Source organism: Hylobates moloch, unplaced genomic scaffold (genome assembly GCF_009828535.3).
Source record: "Hylobates moloch isolate HMO894 unplaced genomic scaffold, HMol_V3 SCAFFOLD_21, whole genome shotgun sequence".
Lineage (NCBI taxonomy): Eukaryota > Metazoa > Chordata > Mammalia > Primates > Hylobatidae > Hylobates > Hylobates moloch.
The window spans coordinates 1,214,745-1,236,045 of NW_026652296.1; the positions used below are offsets into that span (position 1 = coordinate 1,214,745).

At 57.9% G+C, this 21,301-nt stretch overlaps 1 protein-coding gene across 1 annotated transcript; it reads left to right on the forward strand.

The window, feature by feature from the left end:
- Positions 1-19,677: 19,677 nt before the first annotated feature.
- BHLHE23 (basic helix-loop-helix family member e23) lies at positions 19,678-20,709 on the forward strand. The gene has a single exon (XM_032142033.2). It carries the CDS (start codon positions 19,862-19,864, stop codon positions 20,585-20,587), a length of 726 nt encoding a protein of 241 aa, XP_031997924.1. The 5' UTR covers positions 19,678-19,861; the 3' UTR covers positions 20,588-20,709.
- Positions 20,710-21,301: the final 592 nt, after the last annotated feature.

The following is a 21,301-nucleotide window of genomic DNA, read 5'->3' on the forward strand; positions in this document are numbered from 1 at the left end:
GGCAGCTGAGCCGCATCCTTCCTGCTCCTGCCCTGGGCCAGCCTGGTGAGGGTCCTTCCCCCAGGGCGGCCGCTGCCCAACACTGTCAACACACACGGGGCCTGGAACGTTCCTTCCAGAGCCCACAGAGCACAGAGCTCTCACCGTGAGGAAGGCCAGGTGCAGCAGGAGACAGCGGCCCACACGCATGGCTGCAGACCCACATTTCCTCCTGCACACGGGGAGCAAACAGCTTCCGGAAGCTCCCAGGCCGGGCGGCCAGCATTCGCTCAGACACAGGAGGAGCCTCGCATAAGCACGGCTCAGAGAGGCGGCTTTGCTGGCGCAATCACCCTTAAAGCAGATGCCTGTCCCACGCTGACAGCTTGAATCCTGTGATCTTCACAGAGGTGAATGTGAAGTCAGCATCTCCCGCCAGGGTGTGGGCAGAGCCAGCCTGGACGCAGCACAGCTGCTTCCTCCAAATCCCGCAGGATACCAGGGCCCGTGACCGTCCGAGCGCTGGGCGGGGACCTAATTCAGCAGGCAGGGGCGTCTGGGGCTTAGGAGCCTGGCTTTCCCCAGGATTCACTGCCTCCACTGTCAAAATAGCTCAAATGGTTATTGGGTTTGGGTTTTTTTGTTGTTGTTGTTTTTTTCCTATCTAAAAAATAACAGAAGTCTCTCCAAGGTCATTTTGTGGGTGGTGTGTTCCCATCCTTGATGGGAAAGAACATCGTGGAGGGTATAAAACTAAGCGAAACGAAGTCCCACCTCCACCCCCACAGCCCCATCACTCCCCCTCTCTGCCCCTAACCCAACTCAAAAAACCAGTGCATGCAAGTCCCTTGGGCCACAGAGAAACTGCTCAGCCAGAACGAAACTCACCCACGGCGAAGGCTCTGCTCACCTTCGGGCTCGGCTCTGGTGTCCCCCCAGGAGACCCTCCCCACCCTCATTCAAGCCTTCCCTATAGGACAATTTGGGTCCTGGAGACAGACAACCCCGTTCTTCTGCTTCGGAGCCCTTCCCAGGAGTGATGCTGACAACTTACACCGTCCCTGAAGCCACCTTCCCAAGGCCCATGGGAAGCTGCAGCCAGAACCACATCACCTGCCAACGCCCGGGTTCCCAGTCACAGCACAAAACACTCGGGGTTCACCCTGAGCAGACACAGCTGTAGTGGGATGGTCCCAAGACACCCGGTGCCCGGTCAGGGGTGGACGGCTCTCCCAGGGAGCCCTTCACAGCAGAGCTGCAGACACCTGGAGCCATGACGATGTCCCCAAAGGCAGGGGGATTGTGAGGCTCTTGGCCTCACAGGCCCCCTCTGAGAGGAATAAGGGAGGTGGAGACGCAGAAGGGAAGCTTAATCCCATCAGAGCTTTGCAATCACGGTGTGTGATTAAGCGACAGGGCCTTGTGCCTTGACAATGAGGCCTGGCCTGTGAGCATGTCGGGATCAGCGGTTTTAAATTATCACGCAGGCACCACAGCATCAGAACAAAGACGAAATCTTGTTGACGGCCTCGTAAAACCTCGCTTGCTGAACTTCCAGCTACACAGAAGTGAGGGTTTGCCTCCCACAGGAGGCCCAGAGGCTCCAGCTCTCTGTCCGCCACACCCTAGATCCACCTTGACCCAGGCTGGCCAGTGTCCAGCGGCGTGGGGGCCAGGAGCTCGCGGAGCCCAGCTCCCGCACTGCAGAGTGGACTGGGCGGCCAAACCCTCCCCCCACGGAGCAGTGGAGTGGCAGCTACAGATCCAGTCCTTCCCATCAGCCACTTTTGCCCGTGTGAGGGTGGCGGCTGTTCACATAACTGACATTGCCGTGCTGCACCATCTAATTTTCACGTCACTCTAGAGCCTCACCATATTTGGAAAATGTGAAATAGTTCTGATCTCCCACCCCGTTCTTAAAAATCACTCAAATCTGCCTAATTTCAAAACTCTGGGTCCGAGAAGCCCGTGTTCTGTGCTATCCCTGCAAGGTGGTGCCACTGTGGTGGGCGACCACAAGACCCCGGGGCTGGGGAGGGTGGGGGCCGGGTCAGGGGCCTGGGGCTACACAGTCCCCTAGGCTCCGGGGCCGCAGGTGCGGCTGTTGTTTCAGGCTGGAAGGCCTCACGTGTGCTCAAACACACACACCCTCATTTTCTCAGCCACGCTGCCGTTCCCCCTCATCAGGCAGAACTTGGGTTGACAGTGAAAGCAATTGTCGAGTTGACCCCATCACTCTGCCTACAGTGGCCCAAGGAGGTGCCAGTCACCGTGGGAAAGGTTGGCAGATGCCGACTGTATTGACGGTTAAAAGAAGTGGCATCGGGTGGACATGCTAAGCCCAAATCCCTCCCTTCAGAGCAGGCAACAAGGAGCGAAGGAGGCAGGCAGGGGAGGGGTCTGTGCTGGGAATCCTCAGACGGCAGGAGCCCCCCGGGCAGCCCCGAGTTAACCACGCCACTGACCGGCCTCAGCCAGGTTGGACCAGGTGTTCAGGAAGAATCTGTCCAGCTGTGGCCCAGGGCGTGGCAGGGGAAAGGAGAGGCATGGCGTGAAGAGCGTGTGGGCAGCTCACAGCCTCTACGTGGGACCCGGTCCTCCAGAAAGACAATCTCTGTTCCATCAGGACACCACCCAAATGCAGCCCCCTCCAGGAAGCCCTCCTGGAACTAGTCCGGATTAAGTGACTGTTCACCCCGCAAACCTCCCCTGGGCCAGGGTGCACCTCCTTTCAGACTTGCAGGAAGCACCTAAAAGCTGTGAAGGGGGAAGAGGGGACAACAGACAGAGGTTCCATCTGCATGGGCCAGTTCCGAGCAGCCTTCGGGGGCGCCACCACGCAGGTCCAGGGCTTGGCACTGGCCAGCCAGACCCAACTGGGTCTCCTGTGGGCGGCGTGGGAGATTCTGATCAGCCACTCAAACCACCAGGACTGAGACCCGGGAAGGAGCCTCGGGACGGAATTTCCAGGCCAGGAGAGAGCAGATGCTGGAGGAAGAGGTGCTCGTTTTCCTCTGGGGCTGCCAGCAGCTCTTGCCACTCTGAGGGTTCCACTGCCTCAGAGTCAAGTCAGCCCAGGACATAGCAGAGCTGAGGGATGGAAGGAGACTCAGGCTCTGTGCCAGCAGTGGCACCTGGACTCCACTGTGCCTGAAGCCATCTTCGGTTCACATAACCGAAAACCCCAGAGGCCCTTTTCCTGCTTTAACTAGTTTGGCTCAGTCAGCATCCTTCAGCTGCAAGTGACTGAACCCAGCTCAGAGGAAAGGCCCTGCGGTCCTGACCCCGCAGGTCACAGCACAAGAGAAGTCAGACAGCTGAGGAGCCGGCGCCAGGAAGCAGAGGTGACGGTCCGTTCACCAGGGAGAGGGGAGCGCCCCACACATGGCTGCGGCCCACACCCCATCTGCCCACCCAGCTCGCTCTCTGCTGATCGGCCTCCCCCACCCCCTACAGCCGCATGAGAGGCTCATGGAAACCGGGTTTACGTCAAAACGGTGGATGGGCGAGGGTCTCCCACCACGGGCTGCTCCTGGTGTTTGTGGGTCTGAGCAGGGGCACCAGGGCAGCCTGCCCCCTCATCTTGCCTCGATAAATAGCAGATGCCCGCCCGCTGCAGGTGGCCGTGCCACACGTCTTCCCTCTCTGCGCACCCTCGAGGGGCCTCCCCTCAGCTCCAGCCCTCACAAATGACTCAGGCCAACAAACTTGCTCCTAAAAAACATCATTCATTTGCCTTTTAATTGTGCCATAAGCAATTGTTGAAAGGGCTGAAAACTCTTTTAATTTTCAATGTATTAATATTTAATCTCAGCCAAGTACGAAATCATGTGTGCAATAATGTGGGAGCCATGTGGAGAAAATCAGTAACAGACACATTCACTCTGCCGCCAGCGCAGTCTCCGTGTCCCTGGGCTTCTCCAGGCGTTCACACCTTCTCAGACGCCGCAGGCCGCACAGGCCCCCCGCTGCAGCCAGGATGCCCCATCTGAGAGCAACGCGGCCGGGGCAGCTTCCAGGGGCCCTGGGGACCCGGGCCAGCCTCCTGTGCAGCTTGGGATGTGTGGAAGGGGAAGTCGGTGAGACCCAGCTTGACGTCCAGGTCTCCGCCCCATACAGTGATGTGTCCAGTCAGGGCTCAGAAAGCATGGCCCTGCTCTGTGCTCCCCTCACTCCTCCCCGCCTGCACCCACGTCGTCTGGAACCATCCGCACTGCAGAAGGACCCACCACCTGCACCCACGTCGTCTGGACCCATCAGCACTGCAGAGAGAACCACCACCTGCACCCACGTCGTCTGGACCCATCAGCACTGCAGAGAGAACCACCACCTGCACCCACATCGTCTGGAACCATCTGGGAACCCAGAGGGAGACTCTGCACTCGGTGATGGGGTGGGGGATGGGCAGGGCCCAGATGGACATCAGGGAGCCCCACGCTTGGTGCCCCGAGGTCTTCCCACAGTAGGAGAGCGCAGCACCCACCGCCTAGGACTCTGGACACCCCCCTCACACACCAGCTCCCAAGCTCTGCAGATAGACAGACAGCAGCACAAACTCAGGCTCTATCTCAGCTGGCCAAGTGACCTGGCAGCCTGCAGTGCTCTCCAGGCCCAGGTCTCCGTCTATAGGACGGGAGGGAAGGAGGCCGCTGAGTGCTTGCACAGAGCTGAGGCTTCACAGAGTCGGTCCTCTCCACTGCTCAATAAACGTCACCGGCCCCAGCAGAGCCTCTCACGGTCCCCGGCCAGTGGAGAGAACAGGGACAGAAGCAGCCAGAGTCCGGTGCCCATCTAGGAAAGGGGCCCCTCCTCTATAAACAACTAGAAACCGACAACACACGTGGACAGCAGCCTTCAGACTCGGGGTCCGGAGTGCAGGACCATGACCCCTGAGAGAGCAAGTGAGGGGCACCCACACTTGCCCGGCTCACCACCTGAAGACAGCTCCCATGCTGCAACTCAGAGGGGGCTGCAAACAGAACCCAGACATTTCTCCGAGCTGAGGAGACAGAAGGCACAGCTACAGGGCAGAAGACCAGAGACAGAGGGCTGCACAGAGAGGGAGCCTTGAGGTCCACAGAGGGCTCCCCAAAAGCCTTAGACAGGTACCAACTTGCATGTGCCTGGGATGAGACTGCAAGATGGGAGAAAGCCCTGGGGAACGGAACAGGGACAGCACCTGGAACTCACACAGGCCAGGAATAAGCTGCATCCCCACGGGGAGGGAGCGTCACCGGGAGAGCCCTCCAAAGGGAACTGCTATGGCGCTGAGATAACCTGCATCCGGCCTGCCAGCACCCAAGGCCAGCCTGGAAAGGGTCATCGGGTTCCCAGCAGCTTCACTGCATACCAGGACTAAGCCCAACACTCTCTAAAGGGTTACAACAAAACCTAGCACCTAACAATGTAACACTCACAAGGCCATGTGCAGCCAAAAATTACCAAGGATGCAACGAAGGGGGAAGTATGACCCAGGATCAGGAGAAAAAAGAATCAACAGAAACAGACCCAGAAAGGACAGCGGCGATGGCATCAGCAGACAAGGACATTAAAGCTGCAGTCACAACTAGGGCCACATTTTCAAGGACATAGAGGAAAACATAAGTGTGGTGAAGAGTGCAGTGACAAATCTTTAGGAACCTAAACGCAATTTCAGAGGCGAAAAATACGTCAGAAATGAAAACACGATGGACAGGAATAACATCAAATTACATTTTTTAAGGAATTTGAAGACATAGCAATAGCAAATATTCCAAATGAAGCCTAGTGAGGGAAAAAAGACTAGAAGACCAATGGCCAGGCGTGCTGCCTCATGCCTGTAATGCCAGCATCTGGGGAGGCCAAGGCGGGCAGATCAATTGAGGTCAGGAGTTCGAGATCGGGCTGGCCAACATGGCAAAACCCCGTCTCTACTAAAACTACAAAAAAATTAGCCAGGCCTAGTGGCAGTGCCTATAGCCCCAGCTTCTCAACAGGCTGAGGCAGGAGAATCACTGAACCCGGGAGGTGAAGGCTGCAGTGAGCTGAGATCACACCACTGCATCCCAGCTTGGAAGACACAGCAAAACTCCATCTCAAAAAAAAAAAAAAAAAAATCAGCAATATGCTGCACACAGCTAATGTGGTGGAGGGATCAAGAAAAGATTTTTAATAAAGTTTTTCAGTTGGACAAAAATCCAGACAAGCTCAATGAACTCCAAGCAGAATAAACAGAAAGAAACCACGGCAAGGTCATTGTAATAAAACTGTAGAAAACCAGTGACAGAGAAAAATCTTAAAAGCAGTCAAAGAAAACAGGCATATTACATAGAGAGACAGGAATTACAGCCGACATCGTGTGAAACGTCGTGAGCTGGGAGACAGACGAGGCGTTAGCACATTTAAAGGACTGAAAGAAGAGAATACCTGTCAAGCTAAAACTCTGCATCGGGAAAAATATCCTCACAAATGTAGGCAAATAAAGATTTTTTTCAACAAAAGGCAGAGAGAATTTATCACCAGCAGACGTGCAGTACAAGAAACATCAAAGTTATTCAGGCAGAAGGAAAATGACACCAGATGGGTCTACACAGACAAAGAAAGTGGCTAGATAGGGAAAATATGTGGATGATAAAAATGCTGTTTTTCTGGCTGGGCGTGTTCGCTCACGCCTGTAATCCCAGCACTTTGGGAGGCTGAGGTGGGAGGATCACTTGAGCCCAGGAGTTCAGTTTAGGCTGGGCAACATGGTGAGAGCTGTCTCTTTAAAAAAAAAATGCTGTTTTTATTACTTTTGAAATTTTGAAAGATAATCGCCTGTTAAAGCAAATGTATTCATAATACACTGTGGGGTTTATAACATGTGGATTTAGTAAAACGTCTGACGACGATAGTACAAAGGGCAAGCAGGCAGGTGGGCGGGCGGGTGAGTGGCGAGCGGGTGGTGGGTGAGCGGATGGGCGGTGAGCGATCTTACACTGTTATGAACACACGGTGCTCTTTAGAGCTATGCCTTGATGCTCTGGAAGCACGTGCCAGACGCCTACCTACTGAAGAGGGTGGCCACTAAGACGTAAGCCAAAGGGCCAGGTGCGGTGGCTCATGCCTGTAAACCCAGCACTTTGGGAGGCCGAGGCGGGCAGATCACCTGAGGTGGAGTTTGAGACCAGCCTGGCCAACATGGCAAAACTCCGTCTCTACTAAAAATACAAAAATTAGCCGGGCGTGGTGGCTGACGCCTGCAATCCCAGCTACTTGGGAGGCTGAGGCAGGAGAATTGCTTTAACCCAGAAGGCAGAGGTTGCAGTGAGCCGAGATTGTGCCACTGCACTCCAGCCTGAGTGACAGTGCAAGACTCTGTGAAAAGAGAAAGAAAGGAAGGAAGGAAGGAAGGAAGGAAGGAAGGAGGGAGGGAGGGACAGAGAGAGAAAGAAAAGAAAGAAAGAAAGAAAAGAAAGAAAGAAAGAAAGAAAAGAAAGAAAGAAAGAAAGAAAGAAAGAAAGAAAGAAAGAAAGAAAGAAAGAAAGAAAGAGAGAAAGAGGGAGTATCTAACAAGCGGGTAGTGACGGTAAGCACAGAGTCATGTGAAAGGTCCGTTAGTCCCAAACGATACAAGAGAAGAGGCAGCAAGAACAGGTGGGACAAATAGGAAAATCTCACAAACTTTGTGGAAGAGCTGCATTCTGAAACCACAAGCCATTGAAGAGAAAAATTCAAGACCTAAATAAATGGCAAGATGCCTTGTTCACAGATGGGAAGACACGGCATCATTGCGACAGTGATGCCAGCGCACCCCAAATCAGGCTCCACCTTATCCGGGAGGAAACCTTGCCAAGCATGGCCAGGGCACACCCACCAACTCCGCAAACGCTGAAAGGAGACAGTGAGACTCTGCAGGTCAGAGCTGGGGAATGCAGCTGACAACAGGGCCACCACATGGCAGCGCCCAGTCCTCAGACCTGAGTCTCGCAACCCTGAGGGCCCTGGTGGAGCCCATGCCCCAGGGCTCAGCTGCTTCCACATCAACACTGCAGAGCTGCACTCTCAGCAGCAGGCATCGGCCACCACCTGTGCACTCCCTGCTCAGCCCAGAGGACCTCTCCGGCAGCTCAGACGGACCCGTTGACCCTCTAGGGCTGTGCATCTCATGGTCACGGTGGTGACCCTGAAGGACGGCTTCCTGCCTGCTGTCTCTGCGGGCAGCACTCCAGTCCAGGGCCGCTGTGTGGAGCCGGGGCATGGCCTGCCTGTGGACATCACACCCTGATGCAGCGTCAGGTGACTGCACCACGGACCGTGCGCTATGGCGGCAGGGCTGGGTCAGAAGTTCTGAGTGCTATGGCCAGGGCTAAGGACCACAGAGAGGGAACCTGGGCTCAGGGGCCCTCAGAGCCTTCCCACCTCCACTGGCCAGAGGGGGAAAGGGTCAGCCCGCACAGCAGGAGGACGCAGGCGGTCGGAGTGGGGCCGGGGTCCGTGGGTGTACCTGCTGTGGTCCCAGCAGGGGGGATGCACAGGTGAGTACCTGGCCTGGCCTCGTTCACCTAAACACATGGCAGGAGGCAGGCGCCATGACTGCACCTCGGTGTACTCACTCTGGGGCAAGGAGAGAGGTAGGGGTCCAGTGTGGGCCACAAAATCCAGGCCTTGACCTCTGTCCTGGGGGCTGGTCCCCTGTGCCTGATGTGGCCTTGTGGGCACAGACCCCCCAGCCCTGCCACCGTGGAGCCCAGCCCTGCACCAGCCCTACCACCATGGAGCCCAGGCCCCCTCCGCAAGCCCTGCCACTGTGGAGCCCAGCACCCACCCCCCAAGCCCTGCCAACATGGAGCCCAGCCCTGCACCAGCAGGCACCACATGAACCACACTCCAGTCCCTCCCCGTCCTCTCTCACCGTGAGAGGCCCCTCTGCAGCCCGTTGAGGGCTCTCCTGAGGCAGGGCTGCCGGCCTGGGGGACAGGACAGGCCCACTCCATCACCGCCAGGCACCTCCTTCCTCAGGCCCACCCTGCACAGCCCAGCACTGGCGCCCTCCTGGCTGCCTCCCGGCTGCTTCAGGGACCCCAGGACCTGTGGTGTGGCCCCAGAGTGGCCAAAGACACACTTGGCCGCTGCACCCCTGCTCCCCCAAAAGCCTCGCCCAGACTTGGCCACTGAGATGCAAACCTGGGGCCTTGCTGCCTCCCGGCGGCCAGAAGAAGAAATGCCCATGTCAGCCGCCCCAACCAGCCTGCGGTGCCCTGGAGACACTGGTCCCATCCTCTGGGGAGGCCCTGGACCCCAGCCTGTCCCCAGACAGCACCGACAGGCTAGGCAGAGCTAGTCAGACCATTTCCCCAGGCCTCCCCTCCTCCTTCCCAGACTGAGCCCCCACTCATGTCCCCATGAGGTGCCCAGCAGGGGCCCAGGACAGCATGGCCCCAGCAAGGGCTCAGCAGGTGCCAGGCCTCCCTATGCCCCTCCAGTCCACTCAGGGCACCTGGAAAGAACACAGGTGGACAAGGATGAGGACAAGGAAGCACAGCCATAGGGTGGGGGTGGCGGGGCCTTAGAAACAGAGCAAGGGAATCGGGGACTTTGTCGAGTGTGCTGACATCAGCGTCTGCACACGGTGAAGGCAGGGAGGCCGAGCAATGATATTCAGGAGGCGGAGTGCACTGAGTGCATTTCATCTGGAGGCTTTCAGCTAACGTTGGGTTTATCAGACGTGACCCTGGCATGATCCAGGAGCGCCCCCGTACAGGGGAGCAAGTGAGGAAGTGAGCCCCACGGGGCAGTGTCTCAGTCACCTGCTGCGTGGAGCAAACCACCTCAGAGCTTGGTGGCTTAAAACAACCCCCACTTTACAGTCACAACTCTGGGTGCAGGACTGGAGAAGGGTCGGGGTGGCTGTGTCTGCTCCATGATGTGTGGCTGGGTCCACCTCATGGCTGCATCCCGTGGGGCTGGGCTGGGTTGCAAGGTCCAAGCAGGGTCACTAATACACAGGGGACCTTGGGTGGGCCATGGGCTGGGCACATCCTCCACGTGGCCTCTCTCCATGCTGCAGGAGAAGCTGGACTGGAGGTGCCGGGCAGTGATCGAGCAGAAGCCGAGGCCACCACACCCAGAAAGGATGTAACGCCCCTGCTGCATCTGTCATGGCCACGGGGGTCCCAGCAGCCCAGACGCAGGGGTGGAGCAGCCCAGCACTGGGTGAGAGAATGTGCAGGCCTGGGCTGGGCGGGAGGAGGTGGAGGCAGGGAGAGGCAGGGAGAGGCAGGGAGCCTTGTGCAGATGGGACCTGTGATGGGGCTGACTGGGCAGGGGTAGGGGGAGGTGGAGACAGGGAAAGGCAGGGAGCCCTGTACAGATGGGACCTGTGATGTCGCTGACTCTGGGCAGGGATGGGGCAGGGAGAGGCAGGGAGCCCTGTGCAGATGGGACCTGTGATGGCGCTGACTCTGGGCAGGGGTGGGGCAGGGAGACGCAGGGAGCCCTGTGCAGATGGGACCTGTGATGGTGCTGACTCTGGGCAGGGATGGGGGAGGTAGAGGCAGGGAGAGGCAGGGAGCCCTGTGCAGATGGGACCTGTGATGGCGCTGACTCTGGGCAGGGGTGGGGCAGGGAGAGGCAGGGAGCCCTGTGCAGATGGGACCTGTGATGGCGCTGACTCTGGGCAGGGGTGGGGGAGGTGGAGGCAGGGAGAGACAGGGAGCCCTATGCAGATGAGACCTGTGATGGGGCTGACTCTTGGTGTCGGGAAGGTGGAGCACGGGGATTTCAAATGCACCGGATGGGAGTGAGTGAAGGCACTCAGAGTGGCGGAGAGACTCTTTCTTGAGCAGCAGGAAGATGGGGCTGCCCCAGCGCGCCAGGGATGTGGGGAGGCCCAGCTGCCCCGAGGGCAGTGAGTGGGAGCCTAGGAAAGCCCAGGACCCGGGGACAGAGCCAGGCCCGACCCCACCCCAGGTGAAACAACCTGGTTCACAGCTGGGACCCCAGAGGCACACCCGTCCCCCAAACAGCAAGGAGCTAGGCAAAATCTCAGGTCCCCTCTCCCACACCGCCCACCAGTGGAGACATGAGGGTGCCTCAGGAGCCCATGTGGCGCTTCTGTGCATGTCGGTTGCCACATAGCCAGGGGCACCCTGCCCAGAAAAGCCTGGCGTGGACCCGCCTCCTCAGGCGGTGAGGAGCGGCCACCTGCAGCTGCCTCATCTCATCCCCAGCATCTCTAGAGTACTCTACTTCCAGCCCCGTAGTCAGGACCCTAGAAGCCCACCCAGCTCTCCACACACAGAAACCCACCAGGCCGTTCACTGAGCATGGCCGAGCACAGGGAGGTGACGTGGGGCTGGACGCCTCATCTGGCTCCCCAACGGGATACCTCCTGTCTTCAACGAGGGCCGGGTGTGTCCCCGGGCCCAGGGCCCACAGCAGCAGCTGCCAGGCCACGTCTCTCATGGAAGACACCCTCTCTGGGCATGAGCATCAGCTTTGAAAAGACAGACCCCACTCACCTGCAGTGCAGCGTCCACAGGCTGCCCGGTGGGCTTTCCCATCCGGGTCCTCAGAGGCCGTGAGCTCGTCCACAGGCTGCCCGGTGGGCTTTCCCATCCGGGTCCTCAGCGGCCGTGAGCCCGGGAGGCAGGAGGCAGGAGGCAGAAGGCAGATGGGGCCATTCGCAGTCTAGTCTTTGTTGATGACAGGGGAGGGGCCGAGGCAGGACTCTGAGCGGGAGAGGCGTGACCTGACCCTGCCTGAGGAGGACCTCACAGCTGCTGTGTGAAAGGGAGGGTCTGGGGATGATGGGAGGGCAGAAGCCATTAGAAGGCTGCTGTGCTGACCGAGGGCAGGCCGGGAGAGGTGGGGAGCGGCCGCATTCTAGATGATCGCGGGAGGGAGAACCAACAGGATGTGAGCTGCGAGGAAGCGTGATTTGCCATCAACAGAATCTGGGGATGTGGGTGGGCGGGTCTGGGGGAGACCGCAGCTCCATCTGAAACGTGCTGCATCGGAGGCGGCCCTCACACATCTGACATCCCATCTGACATCCTGCGCCCCGCTGGATCCGTGAGTCTAGAGTTCAGCACTGGGGTCTGGGTAGGCCAGACTGGATGAGATCCCCAAGGGGGCAGACACAGCTAGAAAAAAGGCCAAAGGACCGAATCCCAAGCCCTCCAGAATGAAAATGTCGGGGAAAAGAAGAATCGGCAAAGGGGACTGAGGATGAGTCACCAGGAGGTCACTCTAAGTATTCGCTGAAATAGTGATTTTACAAGGGGGAGGAAGGTCTATTGCATGAACTCTAAACTGGTCACCGCAGAAGCAACGTTGTTCAAGACTGAAAACAACCATCGGACTTCCAGTTTCTGATCATGAGGGACTAGTTAATCTGGACTCATCATTTTTCTGAGGGTGACTACAAAAGCTGAGCAAAATGTTAAAAATATTTACTTGGAATGCAAACAAAATCCCGGAAAGGACAAAGACCCAGAATGATAAAAGCCTTCGGGACGCTCACTTTTCCCCCAAAGCATTTGCTGCTTCAGATAGCTCAGAGCCCAGTGAGGAGCTCTGAGAGCCTGCTGGAGCCAGACAGGGAGAGATTCAGCCCATCTGAGAGTGGGGAGTTGATGAACATCCCCCCGACCCCCACCATTTTGAGTTGGGACAACAAATAACCACACCCTAGACATAAGGGTGGATAGAAGGAGACTGGCTCTTGCAGCAACTCAGGGCCTTTTGCACCACTGCCAGGGTAGGAAAACCTAAACTGTAATCATCTTGAAATGATTTCAATCCCTGAAACTAGAGTAAGATGATCCAGGACCCCTAGTGCCCCCATGTCTCGCAGATGCAAACATAAACCCTCTCTGGAGGAAAATAAAATAGACCTCAAATGATTTCTACAAAATAATTTTACAAATACAATGTTCAGTCCACAATAAAAATTCTAGACAATTGAAAAAACAAATCAGCAAGAATGAAAGCAGCAGAGACCATAGGCAGCAGATCTACCAGTCCAGACACTAGAGTCGTGAGACAGAGACTGGAACATAACTGTGCTTACAGCATTTGCAGAAATAGAGGCAGGATTTAGAATTTAAGCAAAAAAAAAAAAAAAAACAAACTACAAAAACCAAATGAAAATTCTAGCACTGAAAAATAAAATCACTTAAATTATAAACTTAGTGGCTTTAATAGCAAATTCAGCTGAAGAGAGAATTAGTGAAGTGGAAAATAGGTCAGTAGAAAATATTCAGAATGAAGTATGGATAATACAAATGGAAAATACACATGACAGGTCAAGATACACAAAGGATTCAGGAAGAAGGACCAATATATTTGTAACTGGATCCCAGAGAGGAGATGAGAGAACATGAGGTTGAAGCAATATTCCAGAGTTAATAGCCAGGAAATTTCTAAAAGTAATCAAAATCATCAAGTCACAAATTCAAGAACCCCATAAACCCAAAAAGGATAAATGAAATTAATCAATTCCAGTCCAGTGTGTGAGAAGCTTGGAAACAATCAATTTTTTCACAAGAACAAAACGTGAGCAAACTGAAAGTCAATAATACTTCTTATATTCAACAGATGATGAGGTCACAGGGCAAACCACTGCCCAAAAAAGTTGTAGAGACGACAGACAGATGCAGAGAATCCCAATTCTACAGAGCAGACACCTCCCTGGGAACCACTGCCAGGTTGGGAAAACCTAAACTGTCACTGGCAGATTGCTGGAGGCTGTGTGGCCAAGCTTGACAGTTAAAAACTCCAGGGCCCAGTCTTACGGTGGAGGACACACTTCTGTGAGTTTTACCTGCACAAACTCTACCGGATCCCCAAAGTAAATACCAGAGAAAAATCCCTTTGTGCTTTGGACAAGGGGAGGGGAGAAGTAGCACTTTCGAAATATGCCAGAGCATTCTGTTCTTCCTCTGCCCTCGAGAGAAACTATTTTTAACCTACCAGAGTTTAATCAGAGTCTAACCAACCTGGAGGAAGGGAAGTATCAACTCCAGCTCCCTCCAGTCTTGTATGTTGGGAAGGGAAACACACAACCCCATTCTCTATCCCTCTTGTCTCATTTAAGAAGGAAAAACAGGCTGGGCATGGTGGCTCACACCTGTAATCCCAGCATTTTGGAAGGCTGAGGCAGGTGGATCATCTGAGGTCAGGAGTTCGAGACCAGCCTGACCAACATGGAGAAACCCCGTCTCTACTAAAAATACAAAATTAGCTAGGCATGGTGGTGTGCACCTGTAATCCCAGCTACTCACGAGGCTGAGGCAGGAGAATCACTTGAACCCAGAAGGTGGAGGTTGCAGTGAGCCGAGATCATGCCACTGCACTCCAGCCTGGGCTACAGAGCAAGACTCCGTCTCAAAAAAAAAAAAAAAAAAAAAAACAGTGTCCAACTTAAGAAAGCGTTGAGTGAGCTTGTCATGCATTCCTACACAGAGTACAACCGCAATATATTCTACAATAGCAAAGCAAAATAAGTAAAATCATTCCAAGTAAACTAACTAAACAGAAAGGCTTTCCAAGAACTGGGCAGCTGTTGGAACCAAGCCAATAGAGGATTGACTGACAGTTCATCAATGGCAGAGATGTGAGCATCTAAAGCTCTCATAGCCTGGGTAATGGTCTGGAACATAATAAAATCCCCACAGACTTAGGTTGGCCGGTTGACTATGCCAGGGCAACCCAGAGGTGGAGGAAAGTGGCAATTCTCCACATACCCAACCGTTGTGATTATGTAGACAGGCTAAAGTCTGTGCCTACTCAGTAAATAAATCACTCTCTGCATGATTCCAACTTGTGCCTAAAAGTAGTATGCCAATCCAGGTATTTATGCCACCCATCCCTCTCATCTCTTAGGAACAGGAATCAGAGGTCACTGACTGGTTCACGGGAATAAACGGGATCAGTCTCTTGTGTTCTGTTGGCCTGTGGGGCTTTATAAGAGACAGGTTTAATTTGAGATAAGTGGACCCAGTTGTTTATTCCCAGAAGTTTAACTGCAGTTGGGCTACTAAGGAGAACTTGATAGAGTCCCTTCCACTTGGGAAAGTTGATCTGCTGAGGATCCTTCCTTCCAAGTTTTTAATAGGACCCAGTCTCCCCGCTGGGTTGGAACCACATTCTCTTCCTCAGTGGGGGAAGGGAGTCTTTGATTTCCATAGTCAAGTAGTGCGTTTTGTACTTGTCTTAAGTTGATCACATAATTCTGTAGCTTGAAAGTTTCTATGTCTATTATGAGGTCTGTAGTTAAGAAAGGCCTTCTATACATTATTTCGAAAGGGCTGAGATGCAGATTTCCCTTAGGGGCCATCCGAACCTGTAATAAGGCTACAGGTAATAAAGACCTCCAGGTTTCTGATGTCTCTTGGCAAAGTTTAGCAAGAGTCCTTTTTAGAGTTTGATTAGCTCTTTCTACTTCCCCCAAAGACTGTGGCCTCCATGCCGAGTCAAGGCGGTACTGAGTTCCTAGGGCTGAAGATGTGTTTTGGGTAAAATTGTCGCTGTGAAAGCTGGGCCATTATCGCTCTGTAAGCTCTTAGGCTGCCCAACTGTAGGAATTATTTCCTTTAGTAGGAGTTTAGAAGCCTCAATTGCCTTTTCAAACCGGGCAGTAGCGCACGCCTGTAATCCCAGCACTTGGGAGGCCGAGGCGGGTGGATCACGAGGTCAGGAGATCGAGACCATCCTGGCGAACACGGTGAAAACCCATCTCTACTAAAAATACAAAAAATTAGCTGGGCGTGGTGGTGAGCGCCTGTAGTCCCAGCTACTCGGGAGGCTGAGGCAGGAGAATGGCAGGAACCCGGGAGGTGGAGCTTGCAGTGAGCCGAGATCGCATCACTGTACTCTGGCCTGGGCGACAGAGTGAGACTCCGTCTCAAAAAAAAAAAAAAAAAAGAAAAAACACATTAAATAATAAGTGTTTGCAAGAATACTAAGAGATTGGAGCCCTTGTCGGTTGCTGTTGGAATGTACAATGGTGCAGCTGCTGTGGGAAGCAGCGTATGGGAACCTCTGAAGACCACGTGAGAACTCCCTGAAAGAACTGAAAGCAGGGGCTGCACAGGTGCGCTCATCGCTCCCACGGGCCAAACGCTGGAAATAAACAAGCCGGACGTGAACGTGCGGAGACCGCATGAGGTCATTTTCTGAGGTACTTGGAGCAGTCAAATGCAGAGGTGGGCGACGGAGTCGTGGTTTCCGGCGGGTAGGGGAGGAGGGGAGCAGGGGTTACTGGGGACAGTTTGGGAAGATATAAACATTCTGGAGATGGATTGGGGCGTCGGCAGCACAACACCGCGGTTGTGTATAATGCCCCTGGGCTGCGCACCTGAAAATGGTCACAACGATCAACTTCATGTGATATACATTTTGACAGAGCACATATATACAAGAAAGAAAAGGTGGAGTCTTCAAATCCCAGGGCCTGGGCGTTGTCCCTAAAAGCCAAACAGTGTGGGTCCCAGGGTTGGGGCAGGGGCCTCCGGTAGGATTTCTTTCCGCCTCCCTGTTTTGATCTCTAGAAGACCCTAGGTCCTGTGGAAGGGGAGCATTGAGGAGGTGCCGTCTCTGGGAGAGGCAGGGTGGGTTGTTCCAGTTACTAGCACCAAGCCCTGCAGGCAAGAAGCTGGCTGGCCCAAAACCACCCAGCGGGGGCTCTCTCCCGCTCCCCCCACCCAGCGGGGGCTCTCTCCCGCTCCCCCCACCCAGCGGGGGCTCCCTCCCGCTCCCCCCACCCAGCGGGGGCTCCCTCCCGCTCCCCCCACCCAACCTAACCTCCTGGTGCCCCCACTGTGCCCCACCAGACCTCCCTTCCCCAATCCCAGCAGCATGGACAGCAGTGACGCCCACAGTGTTCTCACTCGGGCCACAGCACAGCCCGGTCTTTGGGCACCCCCAGGGCCAGGGCGCGGTGGGAGCCAGGGGCTGCTGCAGGGTCGGCTGCCCGGCCACACGTGCTGTCTCCCGGGAGGGGGGGGGGAACCACCGGTTCAGAACAGCCCGGGACAAGTGAGTCTGCAGTTACAGACCCACTCCACAGGGCCGTCGCTAGACCACACGTGTTGTGGACAGACCCCACTTTACAGATGTGGAAACTGAGGCCAGAAAGGCTGAGCAGCTGGCCTGGTAAACGCCTCGGCCGCGCGGAGCCGCTTCGCACCCTCCACAGCCTCGCCCACAGGAGGTTCGAGAAGCTGGTCAAGGTGCGGGGCTGCTTCACCGGCTGGGACCCCCGCTCAGCCCTCAACCCCCCAGGCTCACCTGCTCCTATGCAAACGGGCAGCGTCCAACCCCAGCTCGGAGGGGCACTCTATGGCGGAGACGGCAGGTTCCTCCAGCTCCCCTACCATGTGGGTGCCTGTGAAACAGCCCCCAGCGTCCACCTGAGCAGAATCCGGGAGGGCTTGGGAACGCGCATTTTCACCCCTCCCGGCTCCTCTTGAGAAACACGGGTTCTGAGCCGCTGGGTGCAATCTCCAAGACAGCCAGCAGGTGGCAGCGTCGCACCGAAAACGCCGCCCCTGAAGCTGGCGGGGCTGAAGCCCGGAATTTGTGGCTGGTCCCGCAGGGGCCGCAGCAGGGGCCTCCCCCGGGTGCTGTTTAGTGCGCCTCACCCCTTACCCCCTGCCCATCCCTGCCTCCAACCCTCTGAGCCAAGGTCGATCGATTCTATTGAAGATTAACTGGGCCTGGGAACTGGCCCAGAGCCCTGGCTCCCTGCTGTGGAGTTCGGACCTCCCAAAGCCCCGGCCCAGCCCCAACCCCAGCCCCATGGCGTCAGCGTCTCTGGCTTTAATGAGGACCCTGCTCCAGCCGACGCTTTGAAAGCCACTTAGCCACTCTCACCAATACTCGTGATGTCAATTACCGCGTACCCCTCAGAGGCCTCCCGACCAGCGCTGGCTGCACCTCCCCTCGGGGGCCTCCGACATTCTCCAGGTCCATAGCTTCCCCTCCTGGTCAACCCCATCCTCCTGCTCCCCCAGCTCCGGGGACCTGTGGTGCCACCTTCCCCATGGCCCCCACCAGCCCGGCAGCAGTGCCAGAGTGGCTCTCCGAATGGCCACGGCGCCTTTCTTCCCATAAAGACCAAACTCCCCGCGTGATTCAAACTGTCCCATAGGCCTGGTCCCGCCCCTCTATCTCCCGGCCCCACCCAGGTCCCTCACTGCCCTCCCCTGTGCCAGGCCGCCTCCGGCTACCTGAATGCTCCCCCGACCCCGGCCCGTGGCCACAAGGACACCCACTCACTCTTCAGACCCAGGCCCAAACACAGCGGCCTCCTGCACACCAGGTCTCCCCAATTCCCGGTCTATGCATCAGCCTCGAAGGCGGGGTGGGGCCCCAGGACAGCGCCTCAGACAGACGCTTCCATCCTCGGGGCCCCTGAGCTCCTGGCGGGCGTGTGCTGAGGGTGAGGCCGGTGCTGCAGGCCGCCAGCCCGGCAGAGGCTGCCTCAGGCCCATTCCCCTCCGCCAGGACAAAGGCCTGAGTTTCCCACGGCGACTTATCCATGCGTCTGTCTTCTCACACCCCGCACCTGCCAGGGAAACACCGGGTCACTGCTGCGTTCCCAGAACCTTCCAGACAGCACATCCGCCCCACACACGTGCAGCTCCCACTCCCCTCCCGGGGCTGCGCACACAGCCCCATCGCTGTGGCTCCTCCTGGGGCGGAGCCTGGAGAACTGAGAGGGTATGCGGCCCTGCCCAGGTCACACAGAAGGTCCGGTCGGGCCGCTCCACCTCGTGCCAGAGGCCAGAGTGGCCCAGTCTCCCACCCAAGTGAGGACCGGAGAAGCCACTATCCCTCAGCACACTCTAGCTTCAGCACTCGGCCCGGCCTCCAGGCAGGTTCCCACCTGGGAGAAGCGCTGGGGTCCTGGCCTTCATGCGGAGTTGGAAAAGGACTGAAACGGCGAGTCCGAGGCTGGCCACATTCGCATCCAGTGTGGCTGGACCCCAGGGGTTCGGAGGCCCCGGGAAAGCCCACCAGGCCTCAGGCGTTTCGCTGATAGATGCCCAGGAAGCGGCTGGCAGGGAGGAGGCCGTCCTGCAGCTCACAGAGCCCCCACTCCCACCCCCGGGGAGCCCCAGGCCGCTCTGCCCTCCACCTTCCTGCCCTCCTCGGCCTGCAACGCTCGTGGCGTTTTTCAACAGGTTCTAGAAACTCCCTCTTACTCTGCCCCTCAAGCCTGGCCACAGGGCTCCCCGAGCGGGGAGTGTGCAGGCTCCGGGTACACGCTGCGCCGCGGCTGCACTAGAGCGCCCACGACCCTGACCCCGACCCGAAGCGGCCCCTCAGCGGGACAGGGTGTTGGCGCTGGTGCTGCTGCTATTGCTGCGCGCCCCCCTCGCTCTGGCCCCTGCGTGTCGCCAGGGACTCTTGCGCTGGGGTCAGACTCAAAGACGGACCGAGGCGGGTGCCCACGTGGGACGCGTGCGTTTGGTGGCGGAATCCCCGGGGCGGCCGGAGGCGGCGGCCGGGGAGTCGAGAAGCAAGTACGAGAGCTCCAGGACCCCGCTGCCCCGCGCCGCTCCGCGCCGCCCCTAGGTCCAGAGCCCCCACCCCCGGCCTGTGAGCCTGCGGCGCTGGTGCAGCCGGGTCCAGGAAGAGGAGCTCACCCGGTCCCCCCTGATTGGACAGCAGCGAAGTCCCACCGGGCGCCTCCGCGGCTTAAAACCGAAGCGGGGGCGAGTGGGAGGTAGATCCCGCCCCCTGCGCGTCGCGGCTGGGAGGGAGAGGAGGTGCGAGAGAAGGAAGAGGCGGGAGAGGCAGCGGGCGCCGAGGCTCTGGGACCCGCAGGCAAGCCGGACCGACGCGCAGAGCCGGGAGCCTCATCGCAGCGGCAGCGGCGGGCTCGGGAGGGCCTCGGGGGCGGCTCACCCGCATGAGCATCCGCCCACCCGGCGAGCCCCCGAGCCCAGGCGGCGCGGCCATGGCCGAGCTCAAGTCGCTGTCGGGGGACGCGTACCTGGCACTGAGCCACGGCTACGCGGCGGCGGCTGCGGGTCTCGCCTACGCGGCGGCGCGAGGACCCGAAACGGCCGGCGGCTACGGCGCTCCGAGCCCGGGCGGCGACCTCCCCGCAGCGCCCGCACCTCGCGCCCCAGCTCAGGCGGCGGAGAGCAGCGGCGAACAGAGCGGTGACGAGGACGACGCCTTCGAGCAGCGGCGGCGGCGGCGCGGGCCAGGGAGCGCGGCGGACGGGCGGCGGCGACCTCGAGAGCAGCGGTCCCTGCGGCTCAGCATCAACGCGCGCGAGCGGCGGCGCATGCACGACCTAAACGACGCGTTGGACGGGCTGCGGGCGGTCATCCCCTACGCTCACAGCCCGTCCGTGCGCAAGCTCTCCAAGATCGCCACGCTGCTGCTCGCCAAGAACTATATCCTCATGCAGGCGCAGGCCCTGGACGAGATGCGGCGCCTGGTGGCCTTCCTCAACCAGGGCCAGGGCCTGGCCGCGCCCGTGGCCGCCGCGCCCTTGACGCCCTTCGGCCAGGCCACTGTGTGCCCCTTCTCGGCAGGCGCCGCGCTGGGGCCCTGCCCTGACAAGTGCGCCGCCTTCTCCGGGACGCCCTCCGCGCTTTGCAAACACTGTCACGAGAAGCCGTGACCGCGCGGGCCCGCGCCCCTCCCGCACGCGTCCTCCGATCGCCCCTGTGACTGTCGCTCTGCCCGGACAGGAAAGGCCTATTGGGACCCTGCAGACCGGGAGGAGGCGGCCCGACTTCGCTTCCAGCCTGTGCGCGGTGAACAGTTTGGCGCAGCGGGAAGCGCCAAGGCCGTCGGGGCGCGGGATTGAGCTCGAGAGCCGGACGCCGGACACTGCGCCCGGGAACTCGCGGCACCCACTGGGTACTGTCGGGACCCATCAAGTCTAGGAACGGGGGTGGGTAGAGCATCCTTCGGGCACTGCCGCTCGCCCCCAAAAGAAGACCACCGCGGGGTCCCAGGGCCACGGCGAGGACGGGCACTGGTCAGATTCCGGACAGGCGGTCCTGGCCCGAGGCGCACGAAGGGTGGAGACGAAGCAAAGCCGGACTTACTGGCTCCTGATCCTCTCGCAGTGGGCCTCGCGCTCCCGCTCCAGCCCGCCCTTCGTGCTAAACTGCAGGGCGGTGCTCTGTTCCTGAGGACGCGCGTGGCCGGCACCTCCCACCTCGGTGGCTGCGAGACTCCGCAGCCCTGCGGAGAGCCCACGGTGGTCGTCTGCAGAGGAGCTGGACCCCGGGCGCAGGAAGACCCCGGGCGAAGAGCTTTTGGCCTTTTCCAAGTAGGAGTTTGTTCTACTGGGAAGTGGACGTCGTCGCCAGCTGCCTCGAAGTCT